Genomic DNA, 23,383 nt, shown 5'->3' on the forward strand with positions numbered 1-23,383 from the left:
AGCTCAGAGCGACGGTTCCTAGCAGAGAACACGCCCATCTGGGCCATTCACAGTTCCTGGGCTGTCCTGGGCGCAGACCCTGCTATTCCTAAGTGCTGGGTCCTCCAGAGGGACAGTGAGGATGAAGGAGACAGAGCAGAATGAGGACGGGGGCTGGTGTGGGTCTCTGCCTGACGCCCAGGAGCCCTGCTTTTGGGACACACTTCCCCACTCCTCCAGGGCTGTTTAAATACAACAAGGAACCCAGAAACGAAAGTGGACCACAAATCTCTTGAATTCCCAAGGGGCTTGGTAAAAATCCAAAAAGATTTGAAGACGAAAGACTGTGAACTGATTCACCCTGGGTGGCCTCCTGATTTTAGGCAATTTCCTGGGTTATTGTCTTTTTTTTTTTCTTTATTGTTTCTCAGACTGTCTCTGCACTCCCCCTTCAGGATAAGTCTGATGCCAAGACGTGAATGACTTCACAGGTTTCCTCCAATCAAACAGCACTCTCGGACACTGCAACAGTTTCACTTCTGAGTTCCAACCCGTCTGCAGGGGAACTTCCTTGTTCAAGGAAGCCGCAGCTACAAAGAAGATTGTGAGCAAAATGTGAGTCTCAGTGTGTTTCCAGTAGATTAGGCGGGGATTTCTTGGGGGAAGAGTCTGGCGCCTGAGATTATGCCTCTGTGTGTGCTGGGGGGTGGGGTGCTGGGTTGACAGGAGGAGGGAGATCCTTTCCAACCTCAGAAACTCTTGGAAGTGCTTGAGGGCTGGAGGGCTCGTACAGCAGGGAAGGCAACTTGTCTTGCACAAGGCTGACCTGGACTCGATCCCTGGCACTCAGTGTGGTCCCGAAGCCCTCCAGGGGGGATCCCTGCGCACAGAGGTGGGACTAAGCCCCGAGCATAGCCAGATGCGACCTCCAAACAAAAGCACACAAAAATGAATTTGTCCTGTGTCTCTGTGCAATGCACTGATCTTCTGGACTCTGCCCTCACAATACTTTCACTTCTTTCTTTTTTAAAGTTTCATCTGAGTTGCAGACAATTGCATCAAACTGCCTTGTGCAAGCCTCAGGAAATAGCAACAAGAGTGGAGATTGTCCATAAATATGTGAGTGCCTTTTAGGCCGTGTGGGAGTGTGTGTGTGTGTGTGTGTGTGTGTGTGTGTGTGTGTGTGTGTGTGTGTGAGAGAGAGAGAGAGAGAGAGAGAGAGAGAGAGAGACAGAGAGACAGAGAGACAGAGAGAGAGACAGAGAAACAGAGAGACAGAGACAGAGACAGAGAGAGACAGAGAGAGAAACAGAGAGAGAGACAGAGACAGAGACACAGAGAGACAGAGAGAGACAGAGAGAGACACAGAGAGAGACAGAGAGAGATTATATGAGAGTTTATATATAAAGGGAAGCTTCCTCACTCTGAAATATTCAGGACTTTTGCACTTCGCCACCTGTGTGCCCTCCCTCTCACCAGGCTTCATGCCTTCTCTCAGAAGATACAGAACTGGGGCTGTATAAAGGCCAAGACAGGCCTCCTGGAGGACTCAGAGGAAAGAATGAACTTTTACCCAGAACTTAGCACACTTTTCACAGAGAAGCTAATGTGCTAAGGGATAAAACTCTCCAGAAGAAATTCTTTATAACTCTGAGACACTTGATTTTTAGAGAGCACTAGGCCTTCCCCAACCTTGCCTTTGCGGTTCTTTTCTTTCTGCAGTCACCCTGGGGTGTCCCACTCTTGGTCGCACAGCTGGTCAGAGGTCACCCCCTTCATCTGTAGTGACACACACACTTGGCACCATGACACTGGCGTTCCCACACTGGCCTGGGCCTCACAGCCTCTCATTTCCAAGGCAGGTTCTCTGCAGCTCAATCCTGGATTCTTTCCAGAAACTGACTTGAATCCCTTATTTGAGTTCTGGGGACGGTGAATACCAAGGAAGGCCCTCTCCAGATTTCATCCAACCTCACTTCCTCCCCGCAAACTTCTTCAATGGGGAGGGGCTCAGGGCCAGTTTGCCAAAGCCACAGCAGCAGAGAGGGACAAAGTCTTGTGCTTCTTGTTCCTCTCCCTGTCTCTGATTGTCATGTCCCCACTGGTCACAGTAGGAAGTCCAGTTTTCTCAACATGGGTTATTAGACTCTCCCTTCTCCATTTGATGCTTTGCTTATTTTTCACAAATTCATTCTCATCTGTGTGAGGATGTAATTCTGGATTCTCACAGATCGTTCTATCTGTTTCAATCCCAGTTATACTATATTACAACTTTATAATAAGTTAGAAGAGGGCATGAGATGCCAAGGATCAAACCTGGATCAATTGCATGCAAGGCAAGTGCCCTACCTCTGTATTCCAGCTCCTATGTCTTTAGTATTTTCTACGAAAAGTTTTATATGCCAACATTGATAGCTTAACTATCAATTCAATTCAATTTTAGAATTGAATCCATTTTCTTGACAAATTGCTGTGACTATGACTTCCAAGACCACATTGACTGGCAGGAGTGAAAGTGTTCGTCTTTGTCTTATGCCCAATTGAGTGGAAAATTTCACCGAGCATGCTATTTTTTCCATTGAGTTTGTTGTTTGTTGCCTATGGCCTTTATCATACTGAGGCATGTTTCTTCTTTCCAAATTTTAGGGAGATTTTTAAAGATTTCATACAAATGTTGGATCTTGTCAAAAGTTTTCTCTATGTCAATTTATCTGATGGTGATTTCTATCTTTCCTTTTGTTAACGTGGTAAACTACCTTAATTGATTTGAGTATGATGAGCCATCCCTGGAATATATATCAATTGATTATTATGTATGACCCTTTTAATATATTATTGAACTCTGTTTGCTAAGATTTGTCTAAGAAATTTTAATCTATGTTCATCCAGGACTCTGGTCTGTAGTTTTATCTGTTTGATTGTTTGCTAGTTTGATTATTATTATTATTTTTAGTTTTTTTGTAATGTTTCTGCCTGTCTTTGATATTAGGCAACGTTGCTCTAATAAAAATGTTTTAGGGATAATACACCCCTCTTAAATTTTTTTTGAGGGGGCAGATAGTTGTGGCCACTTCCAGGGATGGCTACTCCTGACTGTGCACTTAAGAATCACTCCTGGCAGTGCTTAGGAATGCCAGGGATCAACTCCTATCTGGCCTATGAAATGCCAGGGATCAACTCCTGTTTGGCCTAGTCAAAGGCAAGCCAGGAATTACCACTCCAGCCCTCTTCCCTTCTGTGTTTTGTGTAATAACCAGGTATCTTCTTGCTTCTTGCTAGTTTCTTCTAATTATTTTTGTTTGGAGGGCCACATGTTCACCTTAAAGATCCTAAGTTTATGGCCTATTTTAAATTGAAAGTAAGCAAATCTGGGAGCTGTGAGATAGCTCTGAGGTTCATTCCTGGCAGATACAGGCCTCAAGTTTGATCTCTGGTAGCAATGTCCTCTGAGCACCACCAGATGTAGTTCTGCAGGTCCCCAGAACCATTGGGTCTGAGAACTATATCATCAGATTTAGCAATGAGTATTCAAAACACACACCACCAGACTTAGCATTGAATGGTGGAAAACAAGTCATCAGATTTAGCATTGGATGGTGAAAAAGCAACATCATCAGACTTAGCATTGAGTGTTTAAAAATTACACCGAGGCTAGAGTGATAGCACAGTGGTTACGCAACCAACCCTTCAAGGCAAACGGCCTTGAACCCTTGATTTCCAGCATCCCTATGGCCTTTGAGCACCACAAGGAGTAATTTCTGAGTGCAGAGCCAGAAGTAACCCTTGTGCATCTCCAGGTGTGACCCAAAAAGCAAAACAAATAAACAAACAAACAAACAATAAAAACCAGACCACCAGACTTAGCATTGAATGGTGAAACACAAAGTCATCAGACTTAGCATTGGATGGTGAAAAACCACATCTCCAGATTTAGCATTGAATGGTCTGGCCCACTTGGTGGGATATCACCTGGAGTGGTCTTTGGGTCTTGAACACTGCTGCAAGTGCCTCCAACTGTCTGTAAAAGAAGGCAAGTAAACGAATGACTTTTTCTTTATTAAAATTTTATTGAATCACCATGAGATAGTTACAAACTTTCATGTTTGGGTTTGAGAGGGCACCAGTAATGTCTCTCATTGTAAGACTTATTGTTACTGTCTTTGGCATATTGAATACGCCACGGGTAGCTTGCCAGGCTCTGCCGGGTGGGCGCGATACTCTCAGTAGCTTGCAGGGCTGTCTGAGAGGGGCGGAGGAATCGAACACGTGTCGGCCACATGAAAGGCGAACGCTACCGCTGTGCTATGGCTCCAGCATGTTTGGGTTACAATCACACAATGATCAAACATCCATCTTTCCACCAGTATACATTCCCCACCACCAATATCCCTCTTTTCCCACCCTCCCCTTGCCTCCATGGCAATCGCTTATAAGTGGATAGACATGGAGAGTATCACGCTAAGTGAAATGAGTCAGAAAGAGAGGGACAGACATAGAGAGACTGCACTCATTTGTGGAGTGTAGAATAACATCACATGAGGCTGACACCCAAGGACAGTAGATACAAGGGCCAGGAGGATTGCCCCGTAGCTAGAATCCTGCTTCATGAGCGGAGGGGAGAAAACTAATGACTTTTATAGATGTTCCCTGAGTCTTTTTTTTTTTTTTTTTAATTTTTTATTGTGGAAAGTTACAAAGTTACAAAGTTTTCAGGTTTAAATCTCAGTTATACAATGCTCAAATACCCATCCCTTCACCAGTCCCTGAGTCTTTTTAAAGGCCTGGTTGATCAATGATAAACTTGCTTAGCTTTAGCTTTTGTTTGAAAAGCTCTTTGTTCCCACATAAAATCTAACTGGATAACGTATTCTTTATCAGACATTTTATTTTGTTTATTTTTGCTTTAGGGCCACACCTATTCGTGCTCAGGAATGACTCTTGGTTCTGTGCTCTAGGATCACTCCTGGTGGAGCCTGGGACCATATGGGATTCTGGGATCAAACCCATTTGGCCACATGTGAAGCGCATTCCCTAGCCACTGGACTATCACTCTGTCTCCTTGTTAGACATCTTATCCATGTAGAACTTTCTCTACTATTTCTTTCTAACCTATAAAACTTCTGTGGATGAATTTTCCACCTGACTACATGTTGTGAATTCTCCATGTAAATCCATTTCTTTTCTTCAGAGAGATTTCAACACTTGTGAAGCACAGAAGTCCAGGTGACAAGCATCTCCACAATCGTGGAAAATTCTGGCTGCTTTAAGTTGCCTTAGATCCAATATTGACTTTTTCGGGGGCGGGGGGAAAGCCATGGCTTTTTTTAAGAGGATGAGGGAGGATGCCACCTGCGCCATCTGCCTGAAACTGATGACAGAGCCCGTGATCATCGACTGTGGGCACAGCTACTGCCGCGTGTGCATAGAGGGTACCACTGAGAGCAAACCGGTGACATTGTCGCAGAGGACATCTTTCTGCCCACAGTGTCAGACACAAGTTAATAATGTAAGCTTAAGACCCAACAAGCAACTGCAAAACCTCATTGAAACTGTTAAAGAAATGGGTCTTGAAGATTTGTGTGAGGAACACGGAGAACCGCTCTGCCTGTTCTGTGAGGACGATGGTCAACTCATCTGCTGGTGTTGTGAGCGGTCACCACAGCACAAAACACACGTCACTCTTCTCGTTAGCGATGCCTGCCTTGTCTACAAGGTGAGTGTATAGGCAACAGGGCTTCGCCCGTACCTGCTCTCAACTTGCTCCCTGAGACCTGACATCATTTATCATTTTTCTGATATTGTGATAAGGGAAAACAGCTTTCTGAAATACAGTCCTTCAGAAATTCGTTTCTAACGGATACCCACAAAATCAGTCCCTGATGGTGTCTTGAACCTCACCAAGAATGATCACACTCATATCAGTTGTTAATGATGAAATTTTCCTGCACAAGCTTCATGTTTCATTCTACTGATTGTGTATAAATTTGAGAAACTCATATGCTCAGCTCCTGTGATAAAATATAAAATCGCATTTGACAATGACACAGCACTTCATAGGTATCCTCTAATCTAGGAGGGTGAGACCATTATTTTGAGTGGTGGGAAGGATCTTAATAGGTGGGAAATGGTGTCTTCCCACAGATGAGCACAAATACAAATGACCAACCAATAGTGGTTTCATGTATAGAAACCACTATTGAGTGATTATTATCTTGGTCATTGTGTAAGATCTTCTGACATAACCAGATTGTGTGGAAATACCTCAGATGCTAGGTGGAGGTTGAGTTTAGAATATCAGCTCAATTATCTATCAGTTATGCTTCTTGAAAAGCTATGCTTCCTAAGCTTCAGGTTGTATGGTGCAGAAATGATATAAAATATTATCCAACTGCTTGAATTGCTAAAGTGATCAATTGTTACTGTACATGCAGCTCTCAGCATGCTTGCTCTTGAGGGATAATAAGCCATAAATAAACTCTTGGAAGACAGAAATTCCCCTTTAGCACCTAATAAGGAGTTTTCAAATTAACTTGACTTCATTCACACATTTTTCCTCAGAAAATACTTCAGAAAACTGTGGGAAAACTGAAGGAACTGGAAAATCAATGTAACAGCATGAAAACATCGACAGATAAACATAAATTTGAATATATGGTAAGAATAAAATATTGTTGATATCTCAGTTTTTTATTATAGAGCTTAAATATAGTAAATAAGGAAAACAGCACTGTAAAAAACATTGGCCAGAGGGTTTGGTCCCTTCCTGATTGCCAGCAGGCAAAATACCTCTTAAGGTTTTTCTCCTTTCCTTAGTCCAAGAACTTATTCACATCTTAATACTAGTTATTTTTGTACGGACACAGTAAGAAATACATTGAGGCTTGTAGGGCAGCTCTCCTGGCGACATCTTGCAGACTCCGACTACAGCACTCAGACCAGATCAATCATTCCTCACCCTAGCAGGGTCCAAATCTAGTTATTACTTTCTGGATCATGACAGCATTTGTCCATGGCCAAGCTCTTAACTTATAATTAAGCATTAGGCACTTTGGCCAGGCCCATCTCAATGCCAGGGTAGCAAATAACTCACTGCTTGCCCTGGGTCCATCCTGTCCCTCATTGGGACCCTGGTTTTGGGGGTGCTAGGAAGTAAGGGCAGCTGAGGCTTAGGTCCAGAGAACAGATGCCCAGGAGGAAAATATCATGTAGAGTCAAATGACTCCCAGGTTACAAAAGCATAGCATTTGCTACAGATTTCCTGTGCCCATACAATAGGACTTGGCTCTGAATAAACTATGTAAAGGACTCAAGGGGAAGAGAAAAACAACATTTACAGGTCAACAGAACACAAAGAAAGAAGTTACAAATAAACACAGAGGAATGGGAGCACTGTGATGGGAGTAACCCAATAAACCTAAACTACCTGAGGCTATGTTATCCTACACAGCACTGCAGCACGGTAGCACTGTCATCCCATTGATTATCGTTTTGCTCGATCTGGCATCAGTAACATCTCCATTGTGAGACTTGTTGTTACTGTTTTTATTATATCGAATATGCCACGAGTAGCTTGCCAGGCTCTGCTGTGCGGGAGGGACATTCTTGGTAGCTTGCTGGGCTCTCTGAGAGGGACGGAGGAATTGAACTCAGATCGGCCACATGCAAAGTAAACTCCCTACCCACTGTGCTATCGCTCCAGCCCAAGGAAAACATAGTAATGATTTACTCACTATATACCAGAACAAGTAGATAAACCATAAGGAAAAATTTATTTATTTTTATGCCCCCTTTTTGTCTAGTCTGAAAAAGCTATCTACAATCCCTCTACCCTATTCAAACTTCACGTAGCTATAAGAAAATATGAAATCGTGCATTATGTTACAATTCGTATAGAACCATAGCATCATATTTAACTAAATGCAACATTGAGAGAAAGATAAATACTAGATGATATCAATCATGTGGTATATAAAGAAATAAAGCAAAAGAAGAAACAGTTTCAAATGAAAGCAAATTCTTAGTGTATTAAAATAGAAGTAAAATTACTAAGAAGGGGATGGAAATGAGATGGGGCAGTCAAGAATTGACCCATGAACTGTGATAAAAGGATATTGGCACGTTAGTGTTGGCATAGCACGGTGACACACCTACCGTATAAACATTAAAACTATTGTAAACCACGCCTATCTTATAGCAAACATTTCTAAGTTTAAATTTTAATAACATCTGATTAAAAGAACCAAACTATGTTACGTGGTAAATTTGCCATGAAGTGGATGTTGTGAGTCCTAAGATAATGCGGCCAGAAGTGGAGGACTAGGAATGCAAGCACTCCAGGTTGAGATCATGGTGTTAAATCTCCTGAGGACCTAACTTAGAGGATTAGCCCCGCTGAAGAGCATAAAGTTGAAATGAAGACTTTGGCTTTCTGAGACTGTTTGCATGGCTGGCCAGCCTCCCCAGGAACAGAGATGATCCTTATGGAGATATTGATGGCATTAGTTCTCAGACAAACTGTGCAGGACGGGAGGGTGTCTTTCCTCTTTCAGTGGTGTTTCCAACCTCTGCCTTCTCCTCTGTGTGTAGATGTTAAACCTGAATTCTTTTTTTATTATTTTCAAAGATTTTTTATATTTACTTTTAATTTGAGTCACCATGAGATACATAGTTACGAAGCTGTTCATGATCAGGTTTTAGTCATACAATGATCCAACACCCATTTCTCTACCAGTGTCCATTTTCCACCACTAATGACCTCAGTTTCCCTCCTGTCAACCCCCACCCCCTCCCACCAGCCTACCCCTATGGCTTTGTGGCAGGCACTTTCCTTCTCTCCCTCCCTCCTTCCCTCCTTCCCTCCCTCCCTCCCTCCCTCCCTCCCTCCCTCCCTCCCTCCCTCCCTCCCTCCCTCCCTCCCTCCCTAACCTTCTCCCTTTCCCTTCCTCCTTCCTTCCTTCTCTTCCTCCCCCCTCCCATCTTTTTTTTTGGGTACTATGGTGTGCAACACAGATACCAAGAGGTTATCGTACTTGTTCCTTTCCCTACTTCAATCATGCAGTTTCTATCCAAAGTGATCATTTCCAGAGCGATCATTTCCAAGTATCTTTGACATAGTGGTTCCTTTATCCAAATTGCCTTCTCCCCCAGCACTTGAGGCAGACTTCTAACCATAGACTAATCCTCCTTGCCCTTGTTTCTATTGTCCTTGGGTATTAGTTTTATATTATGTCTTTTTTTTAATATTCCAAAAATGAGTTGGGCTGGAGCGATAGCACAGCGGGTAGGGTGTTCGCCTTGCACTCAGCCAACCCGGGTTCAATTCCTCCGCCCCTCTAGCGAGCTCGGCAAGCTACCGAGAGTATCCCACCCTCACAGCAGAGCCTGGCAAGCTACCCGTGACATATTCAATATGCCAAAAACAGTAACAACAAGTCTCACAATGGAAACGTTACTGGTGCCCACTCGAGCAAATCAATGAACAGGATGACAGTGACAGTGACAGTGAGTGCAATCATTTTATGTCTCTTCTCCTTCTAACTCATTTTACTCAGCATGATACTCTCTATGTCCATCCATTTGTAAGCAATTTTCATAACTTCCTTTTTCATAAGTGCTGCATAGTATTCCATTGTGTAGATGTACCATAATTTCTTTAACCAGTTGTCTGTTCTTGGGCACATAGGTTATTTCCAGATTCTGGCTATTGTCAATAGTGCTGTGATAAAAATTCAAGTGCAGATGGCCTTTCTTCAGTGTGGGTTTGGGACCCAAGGGTTTATTCCCAAAAGTGGTATTGTAGGTTCATATGACAAAAGCAAACAAAACAAAACAAAACAAGAGCATTCAGTGTTGGCATAGATGTGGGGAGAGAGGGATTCTCCATTGTTGGTGGGAATGCCAACTGATCCAATCTTCCTGGAGAACAATATGGGCATTCTTCATAAACCTGAATTCTTTTTAAAAAATATATTTATTTTTTTAATTAGTGAATCACCGTGAGGGTGCAGTTACAGATTACACATTTTCATGCTTGTGTTTCCCTCACACAATGATCGAGAACCCATCCCTCCACCAGTGTCCAGAATTATGCAATGCTGATCCTTTTGTTTCTTGCTTATTTCACCTAGCACGACATATCTGGTTTTCACCTTTTAAACATGTTTCTTGTTTTAGTGGAAAATTGGGATTCAGCAAGCGAAAACCCGGCATGACTTTAAGAATCTTAAAACTTTCCTGTGTGAGGAGGAGAAGTGTCATTTGTGGAGGCTGGAGGGAGAAAGGGAGAAAGTTCTGAAGAGACTTCAGGACGGTGAAGCAAGTCTGGAAAAGCAGAGTCAGGACCTTCAGACCCACATCCTACAGCTGGAGGAGAAGTGTCGGGCCCCCGCCAAGACGCTGCTTTGGGTGAGGGAGTTGGGGGTCTGTTTGCTCACGAGCTATTATGAATACCACAGGGTGTATCCCCCAGGCCCACCCCACAAAAGGAGCATGACCGATTCACCACTATATCATATCTGCTGCCACCACCTTCGTGGCCCAACCCCACGGCGATTTACATGAATCACCACTAAGATGGTTGTGATAATATGGGTTTCTAATATGGCTTCCCCTGAAAAAAATTAGATCAATGATAGTGACTTTTGAAGGGGGTCATGGACACATTTCTGTCTTCTTTCCCCTGTGTCTCACAGGCTAATGTGATATGGATGCTTTGGCTCAAGAAGACAACAGACTCAGAGGCTGACAAATGTGCTGCCATGCTGAATGGCTTAAGGAACGGGCACACCAATAGTTTTATGTCAGATTTTTCAATATCTAAGGATTGGGTCATTCTTCCCTTCTTTGGTAGAAGGATTTATAGAGGACAGTCCTATGTATCTAGCCCCATGGCATATTGATGTTCCCACTCTCACCTTTGTCTTCTTTCCCTATAGGACGTAAAAGACACCTTAAACAGGTAAGTTGAACTGTGAAATATGAGAGGAGAAGGTGTGGGTATGCTGTAGCTGAACTGGATGTCTCATTGATGAAATTGCTCATGACTGCTCTTTTCTAGGAGTTCCACTGTGACACTGGAATTGCCGGAGACTGTCTCTTTGAGTCTTGATGAGACATGCAATGTTTCTGAGCTTTACTTTGATGTGAAGAAAATAACAAAAGGCAATCAAGGTACATCAAGTTGAGTTCTCTAAATGCAGCCGATGAACGGGATCTCAAGCTGTAACCAAGTTTGCCATCTTCCTCTGGGCAAGCACACAGTGAAAGGGCGTGTGGGGCTCTTTTTAGTAGATCTGTCCCACTCTCCCTGTGTATATACTTCAGTGCCCAGAAGGATGCATATCATACTGGAAAGCTCACAGGTCTTTCAAAGTACTGTTCTCTGATTATTAGCTGTTACCCCAAGCAAACCACTCTCATTTATTCATCTATATTAATGACATATGAAAAGTTCATACTTCAGGGAAAAACTTCCTCTCAGAGCTCCAAAATATTCAGGAAGCTCAAAAATTTCAGAATGTGGAAACAGCTATCCTGGTTAACAGTGTTTGCATGGCTGTGGCTAAAAAGGCTATATTCATTTCTCATAAATCTGAAGAATCTGACTTTAGTCCCAAGACTAGTAGCTTGCCTTCTATTTCTTCTGGCACTTCTAGATTTGTCTGCAAGAAAGGGAAACTATGCAGATTTTACAAGCCAACTAGAAAGCAAAACAGTTTCATTCCGATTTGAAAGTATCCTAGGAATGTCATTTGCAGACTCGGCTTTCAGTAATTCTGAGGATTTTATTTTTGGTTCTAAAGATAAAACTTTCCAGGGAGCCAATGCTGGAGCACATTGGAACACAGGCAACCAGTTCCATTGGTGAAAATGTAAATGGCTGTGTTGCCTAAGCAGTGCAACTGAAGATATCTATTTTAAATCAAAGTGCTTTGCTCTTTGTGGGATGTATGAAGGAACCCCGCTGGCAGTACTTAGAAGTTACTAGTTCCTGGCTCACTGCTCTTGCGAAAGTATTGGGTTGCTTTGCTGTTCTCAGATTATTTCCTAGCTGTGGCCTTTATATACCAGGGCCATTCTTATACATTTTCTGACTGTAACATATATACATAAAAAATAGTTTTCACTTGAAACAAAATTTGGAGGCTAGAATATAATGATTTAAAGACATCATTATATTTGAATCCTCAAGTAGGAATATTTTTTTTTAGTTTGAACTTTGAAGAAACTAGTCCCAGTCCCAGTAGTAACGTGTTCTTAGAAGAATTTATTAGTTATATGGCAATCTGTTAGCTCAAAGGAAAGTTGGCTTCCAACATTAACAGTTAGAAAAAATATATATTTTTGCCTGTCCTTGAACCATTGTATTTCATAGTTGAGTACACTTCTTTCAGGAGTTAATAATTTAGCCATTTTTTTTTTCAGTTACAATAAAACTCCAGAATGCCTCTAAGTTTCTAAAAGCTTCTCATCTTCTGGTAAATTGCAGTTTGTAATGCCTGCTCTTCTGTTTTTTGACAGCTTTTTGAAAATGACAAACATTTAGAGAAGTCACCTTCTTTTTTAACAAATTAGGCATTTTATTTTAACGGGAGGGAAAGAAATCTGTTAACACTTTGGATAACTCTTGAGCAAAACCAGGAGTAAGCCCTGAGCACACTCAAAAATCCTGAAGAACAAAAAGTTTCTTATAAAATTGTATAAAGAGAGGAGGTCAAAGTCCATGTACAGATGATTATTACACAGATGGATAGTAAGAGAACATCAGATTCAGATCTAAGCATGTGGGGGTGGTGGGAGGGATGCTGGGACCATTGGTGGTGGGAAATGGGCACTGGTGGAGGGATGGGTACTCGATCATTGTATGACTAAAATGCAAGCACGAAAGTTTGTAAGTCTGTAACTGTAACTCTGGTGATTCACTAATAAAAAAGTTTTTTAAAAATGAAGGGAGGGTATGAAATAACGCCACTCACAGCACTGTTACTTCTGAGTCATCCTTCCTATGCTGCTTCCTCTCCCCACAACTTACAAATATGTAGATAGCCCCTTGTGAATCCTGCTCCTTCCTTCAACTCTTATAACAGATGCTTTGTCAGTTCCAGTGCAATATTCCCCCATTTAACTTTTAAAAACAAAGTTAAATAACATCTATTCATTTGTATATCCCCAGAACCTACGTCCATTATGGTGCTTACTAAACCTCTGTCTCTTGGCTAGTTTGTAACAAACGACATGAGTCGCTGCTGTTGAGCTGAATTGCAGAGTAAAGAACAGAAAACTCTGCACATAAATGATCCTTTCAGAGTGGGACATGACTCGGTGAGCAGAGAACATGCTTTGCATGCAGGACCCCCAGCTTCCAGGCCTGGCACCACACAGCCCTCAAGTACTGCTGTGTGTGGTCCCAAACCTTAAAACAAAACTCAGTCGAGGGTGGATAGCACAGCAAACAGGATGCTGTCTTGTATGTGGTCACCCAGGTTGAGTCCCTGGCACTGCAGATGGCCCCCAGGTGCCATCAAGAGTGAGTCCTGAGCACAGAGCCAGAACAGCCATGTAAGATAAAGAGAAATTTGAGGTGTAGACAGGGGATGTTTATATTCCTAGCTTTTTCTGTCTTAGTTGGAAACACTAATTAAAAGTGAACAATTGGATGGCCTCAATTGTTTCACCATTATTTTTCAGGAAGTTCTGGATCTGCTTCAAGTCACGGCTCCATTCCTATATCTCAGTCTTCTGGAATCCGGCCAGGATTGGACAAGAAACCCGAGGGAAGCTGGGACTGTGACATATGCCTAGTGCGGAATAACGCACATTGTACCAAATGTGTAGCATGTGAGAGTTCAAGGCCAAGCACGCAGGCAGAGGGTAAAGGTAAGGTGTTGGGAAGGTATTTTCTTGCATTGCCATTTTAGTTTAAGTGACATCTGGTGGTGTTTGGGGGTGCAGGGGGGCTATTTACAGCATTATGCAGAACCTGGGATTGAACCCAGGCCTCCTGCATTCACAACCTAAATTCAGCCCATTGAGCTATTTCCTGACCCCGGTGTTGTTATTTTAAACAGGTTTATTTATTATTTGATTTGGTGGCCATACCTAGCCATGCCCTGGGGATCATGCAAGGCTGGTGACCAAATCTGGAGCTCATGTATGAGAAGCATGCATTCCAGTTTACAGTGCTATCTCACCAGACCTGGGTTTAGTTTTCAAGATTATCCTCTATTGGCAATTAATGTAGGCGACACAGTGTACAGAGCTTCATGTCAAACTATCTGGAGACTCAAGTCTTCACACCCCTGGTTGAAGTATTTCATATTTGATATACGAAACATTCCAATGGAAATTTGAATAAAAACTAAAAAAGAATGCAATTTTGTATTTGAAGAATGATTAAGGAAAAGGAGTAGAGATTTTCATTTTGTAAAAGAGAGTAGACTTAGGATATATGTAGGAGCATTATAATAAGAATACTGAACTCTAGGGATTAGTACAGGGGGGTTAAAGTGTTTGCCTTGCATGTTGCTGGTTCTAGCTTGATTCCTGGCACCCTTTATGATCCCTCAACAACCTCACCCCTAGGAGTAACCCCTGGTCACCACTAGGTGTGGCCCCACACAAGCAAACAAAAAGATGGGAGCACCAATGTTTTCTGGCAATTATATTTTGTGCTAGTGAATTTCAAACCTTTCTGATATAAAAAAAAAGTCAGCAAGCAGGCTTTCACATTGTGAAACAACAACAATTTTCTGTATTTTCAGTATAAAAACACTGGCTCCAGTGCAAGAAGTAATTGCACAATTAATGGGGATACAGCGCTCGTTTGGAAATACCATGTAAGGTTTTCAGTGATCTCTGCTTTCAGGTCACTTTATCTCACAGTCTAGTGACCTTATGACCTAGTTCTCATGATCTCTAGCCGGGTGTAAGGCCATCGTCACTCTCTTTATCTATCCCTTGAAACAGTGATAGCCAGTTAATTGTTGTTTTGATTTCCTTAGTTTTAGCTTTTTGTCTACTGTCACTTAAATATTCTAGAGATTACAGAATAACCATTTGCTTATACAACATTGTAATGAGAAATTTTGTTGGGGAGGAGCCAGAGACATAGTACTGTGGGTACGGTACCTTGCATTGCACACAATGTTTAATCTGCAGCACCCTACATGGTCCCCCAAACCAGGAGTGATCCCTGAGCAACACCTCCTGCCCTACCCCATTTTTTTCCTTAGGGAAATAAAGCATAGGAGTTGAATGCAGAGTAGGCCTTGAGCATAGAGGGTACCACCCAAAACCCCCCAAATGAAAATGAGATAAGTAACTTTTATTTTTTTATTTCTTTAAAATTTATTGAATCACCATGTGAAAAATTACAATGCTTTCAGGCTTAAGTCTCAGTTATACAATGCTGAAACAACCATCCCTTCACCAGTGCCCATATACCACCACCAAAAAAACCCCCAAAAAACCAGTACACCTCCCATCCCGCCCCCTGCACCCCCCGCCTTGTAACTGATAAATTTCACTTTACTTTCCATTTAAGATAAGTAAGTTTTAAAGAGGAAAATATGAACATGAAAGCTTAGCGTGGCTGTTATCTTTTTATCTTTCTTTACACACGGGGAAATGACATAACAGATAAATAAATACTTAGCACTCTTACAGTTTCCTGTTTTGAGTTAGTCAAGGATTTTTATTTTAATTTATTCAACTAAAGGAAAGCATTATAAAAGCAAGCCTTTGATCATGTCAATGTACTGTTTATATGAAAATATTGCTCTTACTCATGATGTTTCACTCCTTCATGTTAGTTGGAAAATAAAATAAAACTTTTGCTGGGATGACAGAGCTAGTAATGGTTTTTGCCTTACACAGGTCTGAGCCCAATTGGATTCCTGGTATCATATGTGGTCACCCAAGCACAGTCACTAAAACCTAAACATTTCTGTGTGTGGCCCCAAGTGTGTGCACACACACACACAGAGCTAGGAAGTCACATCTGTGGTTGCACACATGACTTGTGAGTTTGGCTCTTTGCTCTACTGAGTGTTGTCTTGGTGGCACCAAACCATCACTTCCACATCTCTGGACCAAGATATAATGAGAGCAGCACCTTAGCACTGCTTGGTAGGGCTCTGTTTAAAATAAAAAAAAAAAAACATAGGGCTGGAACAATAGCACAGCGGGTAGGGCATTTGTTTAGCACACAACTGACCGGGGTTCGATTCTCAACATCCCATATGGTCCCCCGAGCACCGCCAGGAGTAATTCCTGAGTGCAGAGCCAGGAGTCCAGGAATAATCCCTGAGCATTGCTGGGTGTGACCCCCCCAAAAAATAAAAAAAATAAAAAAAAAGAAAAGGAAAAACATGATCATTTGGTTTTAGGAGGGACCACATCTGGGAATACTTAATACTTACTCCTGACTCTGCTTAGGTGTGAATCTTGGCAATCCTCAGAGGACAGTATGCAGCGTCAGGGAGAGAACCAGGGTTGACCACATGCAAAGCCTATATGCCTTAACTCCTGTAGGATTTTCCCAGCCTGACTCATGTTAACTATCATTTCTAATCGTTTTTAAATAGATCTTTCTAAGTTTTGTGTTTCTTGGTCTCATTTTGTCCGGAACTTTAACATTAACTCACTGGTCTCGTATTTTTGAAGGATTTGGTATATCTTTCTCATCAATGAATTCAGCAGCCTCAGCCTTCAAATTTGGGATCCCATCATTCTCTCCTGGGTCCACTCAGACTGCATTAAATACGGAAAACTTTAAATCTGGAGATCAGGGAGGCTTCAAAGTAGGTGTGTCAACAGATTCTGGGTCTAGAAACCCCATGAATTTTAACTTTTCTAAAGCAACGGGAGATTTTAAATTTGGAATTTCATGTGATTCTAAACCTGAAGAAGCTAAAGACAGTCAGAACAATAATAATCTTAAGTTTGGACTTTTTACTTCTTTAAGCAATCCAGCTTCTGTAACACCATTTCAATTTGGAGCGTGTAATCTTGGGCAGCAAGTAAAGAAAGAGGAACGGCCTAAACCATCCCCTGCAGACTTCATCTTTGGTGCAGCTACAGCTAAGAGCACAGTGATCTCTGATAGGAAGAGCGAGTTCAGCTCTGGAACCCTGAAAAACAAGAGTGACTCGAAGACCAAGTTCAGTTTTGGAACCTTGGAAAACAAGAGTGACTCCGGGTCTCCTTTCACATGGAAGATGCCAGAAGCTAAAACAGAATCATCAGGTGCCAAAGCAGGGTGCACTTCTGGCAACACAGTACCTACATCTCTGCCATCTGCCCCATTGTTTGTTTTGGGAAGGACAGGAGAGAAACAAGAGCCTGTTACTTCTACTTCTCAGGTGTTTGGGAAAAGCACTGATAACAAAGAGCCAAAGTGTCAGTCTGTGTTTTCCTTTGGGAGGTCAGAGCAAACCAAAGGTGAGTCGACCTTCAGTGTCGGTACAGCCAAACCACGTGAAAAGGAAATACAACAGCCAGAAAAGGCCACTTTCGCTTTTGGAGATCAAAGGGATAATACAGCTGGTAGGAATTTTATTTTAAATTTTTAAAATTTTATTGCATCACTGTGAGATAGTTACAAGCTTTCATAGTTGGGTTACAATCTCACAATGATCAAACACCCATCCCTCCACCAGTGCACATTCCCCACCACCAGTATCCCGGGTATACCCCTCCTTTCCCACCCTCCCCCTGACTCTAAGGCAGACAATATTCCCCAGACTCTCTCTCTACTTTTGGGCATTATAGCTTGCAACACAGACACTGAGAGGTCATCATGTTTGGTCCATTATCTACTTTCAGCATGCATCTCCCATCCCAGCTGGTTCACAGCTGGTAGAAATTAAATGCACTTTTTTTCCTAGTATCTGAACAAATGTAGCAAGTCAAGGAAGACTTTAAACTATAGCAGAGAGAATCACAGTTAATAGAACTCTCTGGAAAGTAGCATAGCCCTTCAGTTTTAAATTCTCCAAAGTACTATGGTTCTGCTGACATAATCTACGTATCAGGTCTTGAGAAATGGAACTCTAACACAGTCTCACAATAACACAGATTTATTCACGTATTACTTCCTTGGGAATTTTACAATCAGAATTGATGCATAATTTTTCTAATCTATGAGCAACGGGATGACAGTGACAGTGACAATGATTTAAAATTGAAGGCATTCTCTCTTTAGCTTCTGTTCTATTTTCTGCATAATAAAATCTTTATGTTTAGGCCTCTACAGAGAACTGATCATTAGCATGATAAGGAAAGCAGACAAAATTCTGAAGGAAAAAAATAATGTGTCATTTAAAAGAATTAACCAATCATTCTCTGAACAGAGTAGCAGGAAAGAAACATTTATCTGATAAACATATTAATGAACTGAAATTTCCTAGTACACAGTACAAAAGAATAGTTTTTTTAATACTAGAGTCACTAATTTAATTGGAATAGCTATGGAATTATTATCATAGAAGTCAAGGAAGTTTTTCATCCCAGAACATGAAAAGATATGGAGGAAATACTAAAGTGGAAAAAGAAAATTTTCTAGACTCAGGCTTACCTATAGTCAATAGTTTGGGGCTGGAGTGTAGTACAACGGGTAGAGCATTTGCCTTGCACGCAGCAGACCGGGGTTCGATTCCCAGCATCCTATATGGTCCCCCAATCACCTCCAGGAGTAATTCCTGAGTGCAAAGCCAGGAGTAACCCCTGTGTCAGGTGTGACCCCCTCCCCCCCAAAAAAGAAAAGTCAAAAGCTTTCCTTCAAACTAACAATGAATAGCTGGACACTATCTTATTTGTATTTGTAGTGTTTCTAATTTGCATTTTTCAGTAGCCATAGAATCAAGAATATACTCAATAACTTACCTTTGCACATCAGAAGCCTTTAAGACTTCCTGGTTGAAAATATTCCCCACCTCCAATATAATTTCATTTCTTAGAAGACCTTTGGTGGAACTGACAAACTAGCTCTAACATTCAAATAAAAGGAGAAGTACACAAGGTTTTGTGGGTAGAAGGACATGCATGTTATTTGATTTGCCCTTCTAATACAATTATCAAGCTGCAAAATTAAAATTGTCTAGGAATATTAACTGTAGAGAAAGAAAAAACACATACATTTAATGTATCATAAAGGTGAGAAAAGGACCACTAGTTAGTGCTTAAAAAACTTTGCTATTATTCTGTTAAATTACAGTGCAGGATTCTTGGTAACAAAGTGCAAATCATATTTATAAACAAGCAGCAATCTTCCACTATCTAGTTTATTGTCCAAACACAGTATCCACCTTAATTTGGATTTAAATGGTATTTACTAATCTGAATGCTGAGGATTGAGAAGACAAAACATTCATAAGCCATGAAAGATGTCTATATTTATTATAGCACTGTAGCACTGTCGTCCCATTGTTCATCGATCTGCTCGAGCAGGCACCAGTAACATCTCCATTGTGAGACTTCTTGTTACTGTTTTTGGCATATCGAATTCTCCATTGGTAGCTTGCCAGGCTCTGCCGCGTGGCCAGGATACTCTCAGTAGCTTGCTGGGCTCTCCGAGAGGGACAGAGAACTCGAACCCGAGGCGACCGCGGGCAAGGCAAATGCCCTACCGGCTGTGCCAGCGCTCCAGCCCATATTTATTATATAAACATTTATTATGATAACTGTCATTTGATAACAAATCTCAAATCTGCACAGAAATGATTATTATTTTTTGAATATTCAGATTTTTGGGTAGTAAACATCTGCTTTCAAACCTGTTTGGAAAGATTTGTGGTGGTGAATTTCTGTCTTACAATTCCAGGTGCAGCGAAGCCGGTTTTTAGGTTTTCAGACAGCAATTCTTCTAATTCAAGTACAGCAGCTGCTTCTCCTGGCGGTGGTCTTATTGGTGGCTTCGCCACTTCCTCCACTGCGCCAGGGGTGGCCTTTTCCTTCGGACAGTCCAGCGGCACTGCAGGCGGCTTTGCCTTTGGTAACTCTAGTGAATCCAGCACATCTCAATCTTCGCTGTTTCCTCAGGAAAGCAAACCAGGTACAGCTGCCTCCCCGTTTATCTTTGGTTTAGGAGCCAACAGTGATAAGACTGTGACTTCTGGTGTCAGCTTTGGAGCTACAACCACATCCATAGTAACTTCGCTGGACATTGCTGCCATATTGTCCTATGTTACTGTCTATTCCATAACAATAGGCTTTTATTTGCATATGTAAACACATCCCAGTGACTTAAAAACAAATTATTCTAACCCTTCAAAGCAGTGCTGAAAAGACCTGGAGATTACTTCCTCTGATATTGTAACCCTGGGAACCATCTCTAACTTTGCAAAATCCAGTCACATGGTACACATTGTAAGAGAGTGATGTATTTTCTCAAAATTGCATGGTGCATATTTTTCTAATTGTGAAACAGAAAGGTATAAGCACGTATGAACAGTGTAATGTTGACGCAAACACTTGTGGAACTGCAGCCCAGGCGGCCTTAAGATCTCTAAAAGTTTTGTTTTTTTTTAATAATTATTCTTGAGTTTTTCCTGCAAATGGAATGTAACTGTAGTCATTGTTTGAATTCTTGCATTTCCTTCTTTTTTATCATGTTCATCTGCGATCACATGTAGTTTGCTTTCATTGTTGTAGATTACTATGTGAACGGATCACAGTTCCGGGGTGGGGGTGTGGGGGTGTTGAGTCAAACCTATTGGTGCTCAGGGGCCCCTTAGGGGTCCACACGACTCCTGCTATTGCCCGAGGTCCCATATAGAGTGCCAGGGATCAAGGTCAGCCACTTGCAAGCTTCTTAACATCTGTGACCTCTCTGGCCTTGAAATTACTACAATTATTCATAATGCAGCTTTCTGTAGCACCGTGTCTGTGTGTCTGGGGCAGGGGCACACATAAGCCTGTTGACCTGGGAATGGACTTGAGGGATTAAGATACGTGCTTATTTTATACTTTAGATAATACAAACATCCCCGGATGGGTTGTGTCAGTTTTGTTTACTCATTGGCATCAGTAATTGTCTCCTTGTAAATATTTTCTCCATAATACCTGTCATGGATTAGAACTATAAATTCTTTTTTTGGTGTAGATCTCACTATTATTGATGTTTTGAAGCTTTTTCACTATTTAAAAGATATTTTGTCATATTAGTTTTTCTAGACCAGCTGTGAATTTAGTGGTCAGTTTTTTTTTTTTTTGGTCACCATTTTCATTTCAAGTCTTTTCCCTTATTATCCCCTTATTTTTTCTTTCTTCTTACTTTTTTTTTTTTTAAATTCTGGTTTGATCAGAAAGAAGAATTCCTTAACAGTGATATGAGTGCAATTTTTGGGGGGGTATCACAGGGATGACTCCTGGCTCAATCTTTGGGGTCATTACTCATGGTACTCAGGATCTGGTTCAAATTCCAAGTCTTCTGCATGCAAAACATATGCTCAGCCCATTGACCTTCTGTTCTGGCCCTTTAATGTGAATTTTGAGGAAGATAAAACCACATACATCTGTCAATCCCACTATCTTTACAATCAGAACTCCACCTGTCATTTGCCCCCTTGCTTCATAAGGCAGATTGTGTCATTTTTCTAGAGGTAGCACGTGTTGTGCAATGGCTAGTTAATCATCCCCTTGCATCATATCCTGTATGCCGGCATATAACCAGGGAGTCACACGTGAAAGTTGACTCTTTCCACCACAGAGTTTCAATCTAGCCTTTTAACTTAATTTTTGTTTTTTTTTTCCTTTTTGGGGCCACCCAATCAGTGCTCATGGGGGCCCCTCCAGACCATACTCAGCCCGCTGGGTTGGGCCGTTCCCTGCTAGAGACTGAGGATGTGGAGCTGCTCCCACCCTGCGTACCGGGACCTCCAGGCTTGCCCCAGGCGTCTTCAGGGCTCCATGCAGTTCTGAGTTTCAAACTCAAGCCTGGCATATGCAAAGCCACACTATCCCCCTGGCTCTTGCGTTTCCTTTAACTTGTGAGACAGCAATCATATTTTTATTCTAATGGCATTTTCTCTTTCACCTGAATTAGGCCCAAATTTGCTGTTTGGCTGCAGTAGAACGAGTTCCAACTTTCCAACAACCCACAACAACCACAACCCATGTGGAGCATTCACTTTTGGTGCAAATCAGAAAGTGCCGGCAGCCTCGGCCCCGCCTTCTGGCTCAGGAGCCTTTACCTTGAACCAGGCCCCAGCAGCGTTCACAATGGGGTAAGAGAACTTGCTGTTGAAATGGAGCATTGAAGATGCTAAGAATGTGCAGGCCTGAGCTCTGTTCTTAGCATCAGTTCAGTATCATCAAGAATATTCTCCAGGGGCTGGAGTGATAGCACAGCAGGTAGAGCATTTGCCTTGCTCTCGGCACCTCCAGGGGTAATTCCAGGAGTGACCCCTGTGCATTGCTGGGGATGACCCAAAAAGCAAAAAAAAAAAAAAAAAAAAAAAAAGTTCTCCAACATTAATGTGTAATATTTTACCCTTTTGGTGGAATTATTGCCCAAGAACAAAAGCTGGTGTGTGAGTGTATGTGCGTACTTGGATGTGTGTCTGTGTGCCCGTGTATGTCTGTGTAGGGACGACAGGAAATGTGTTTGGTTACAGTTTCCCTAACCACTCTCCATCCTTGGGCACACTTAGGGTTATAATTCTTAAGGGTATTTTCTGTTTGGTTCTTTTTTCTGAACATCATGCCACAAGATTTTTTTTTCTTTTTTTTACACAGGTCAAATGGGCAAAATGTATTCTCTTCTGGAACTCCACTTTCTGGCTGCAAGAAAAGGACAAACATTAGAAGCAAGAAACAGAGGTCACGATGATGTCAAACACTATTTTTAGCCGCTGGTGCCCTTCTTTCACACACTGGGTTCCAGTATGTGGGGCTTTTCTGAAGTCAGAGTTGCCCAGATTCTTCCTTAATTTGGAAACTTTCTTCCCGTTTCTTTTGTTTCACAAATGCCACATCTCCCACCTGTTAAAAAAATAGTAGCCTCTGGTAATTGATTTTTTCAGAAAAACTGTTTTATGATCCAATAAATTATCCACTGATTTGGCATAGGCTAGCCGAGCCCCGGAATAAACTCACGTTACCAATGGTTTTGTATAGAGCCTCTCTGTACCTCTGTGTGCATTGCCACACATTGATGGAATGCCTGAAAATTGTCATTTTATCTGCGGAATTCTGTCTAGATCCAAGGATGCTGAAGTGAATGATTTCTCTGCTGAGTTTGTGCTGGTGTGTGTGTGGAGTGAGTTGGGTGTATTGTGTACTAAATTTTCGGATAGACAAAGCCTGATACTGAAGAGTTCCCAGACCTGGTTCTTTCTCCATTTAACACTCACATGCTCTTTCTCTATTTTATTCTATCACCTGTCTTGTCTTTTTCATTATTCTA

General features: G+C 41.8%; 1 protein-coding gene across 1 annotated transcript; it reads left to right on the plus strand.

Moving 5' to 3' along the window:
- Nucleotides 1-5,311: 5,311 nt before the first annotated feature.
- On the plus strand, nt 5,312-23,059 carry LOC101537960 (nuclear pore complex protein Nup153-like). The gene is made up of 10 exons (XM_055124284.1): nt 5,312-5,692; nt 6,538-6,633; nt 10,153-10,383; nt 10,914-10,936; nt 11,036-11,148; nt 13,666-13,854; nt 16,642-17,523; nt 19,799-20,029; nt 22,022-22,202; nt 22,714-23,059. The coding sequence occupies exons 1-10, from the start codon at nt 5,312-5,314 to the stop codon at nt 22,805-22,807; spliced, it is 2,421 nt and encodes an 806-aa protein (XP_054980259.1). The 3' UTR covers nt 22,808-23,059.
- The last annotated feature ends 324 nt before the right edge of the window (nt 23,060-23,383 follow it).

This window comes from Sorex araneus, chromosome 2 (assembly GCF_027595985.1).
Source record: "Sorex araneus isolate mSorAra2 chromosome 2, mSorAra2.pri, whole genome shotgun sequence".
Classification (NCBI taxonomy): Eukaryota; Metazoa; Chordata; class Mammalia; order Eulipotyphla; family Soricidae; genus Sorex; species Sorex araneus.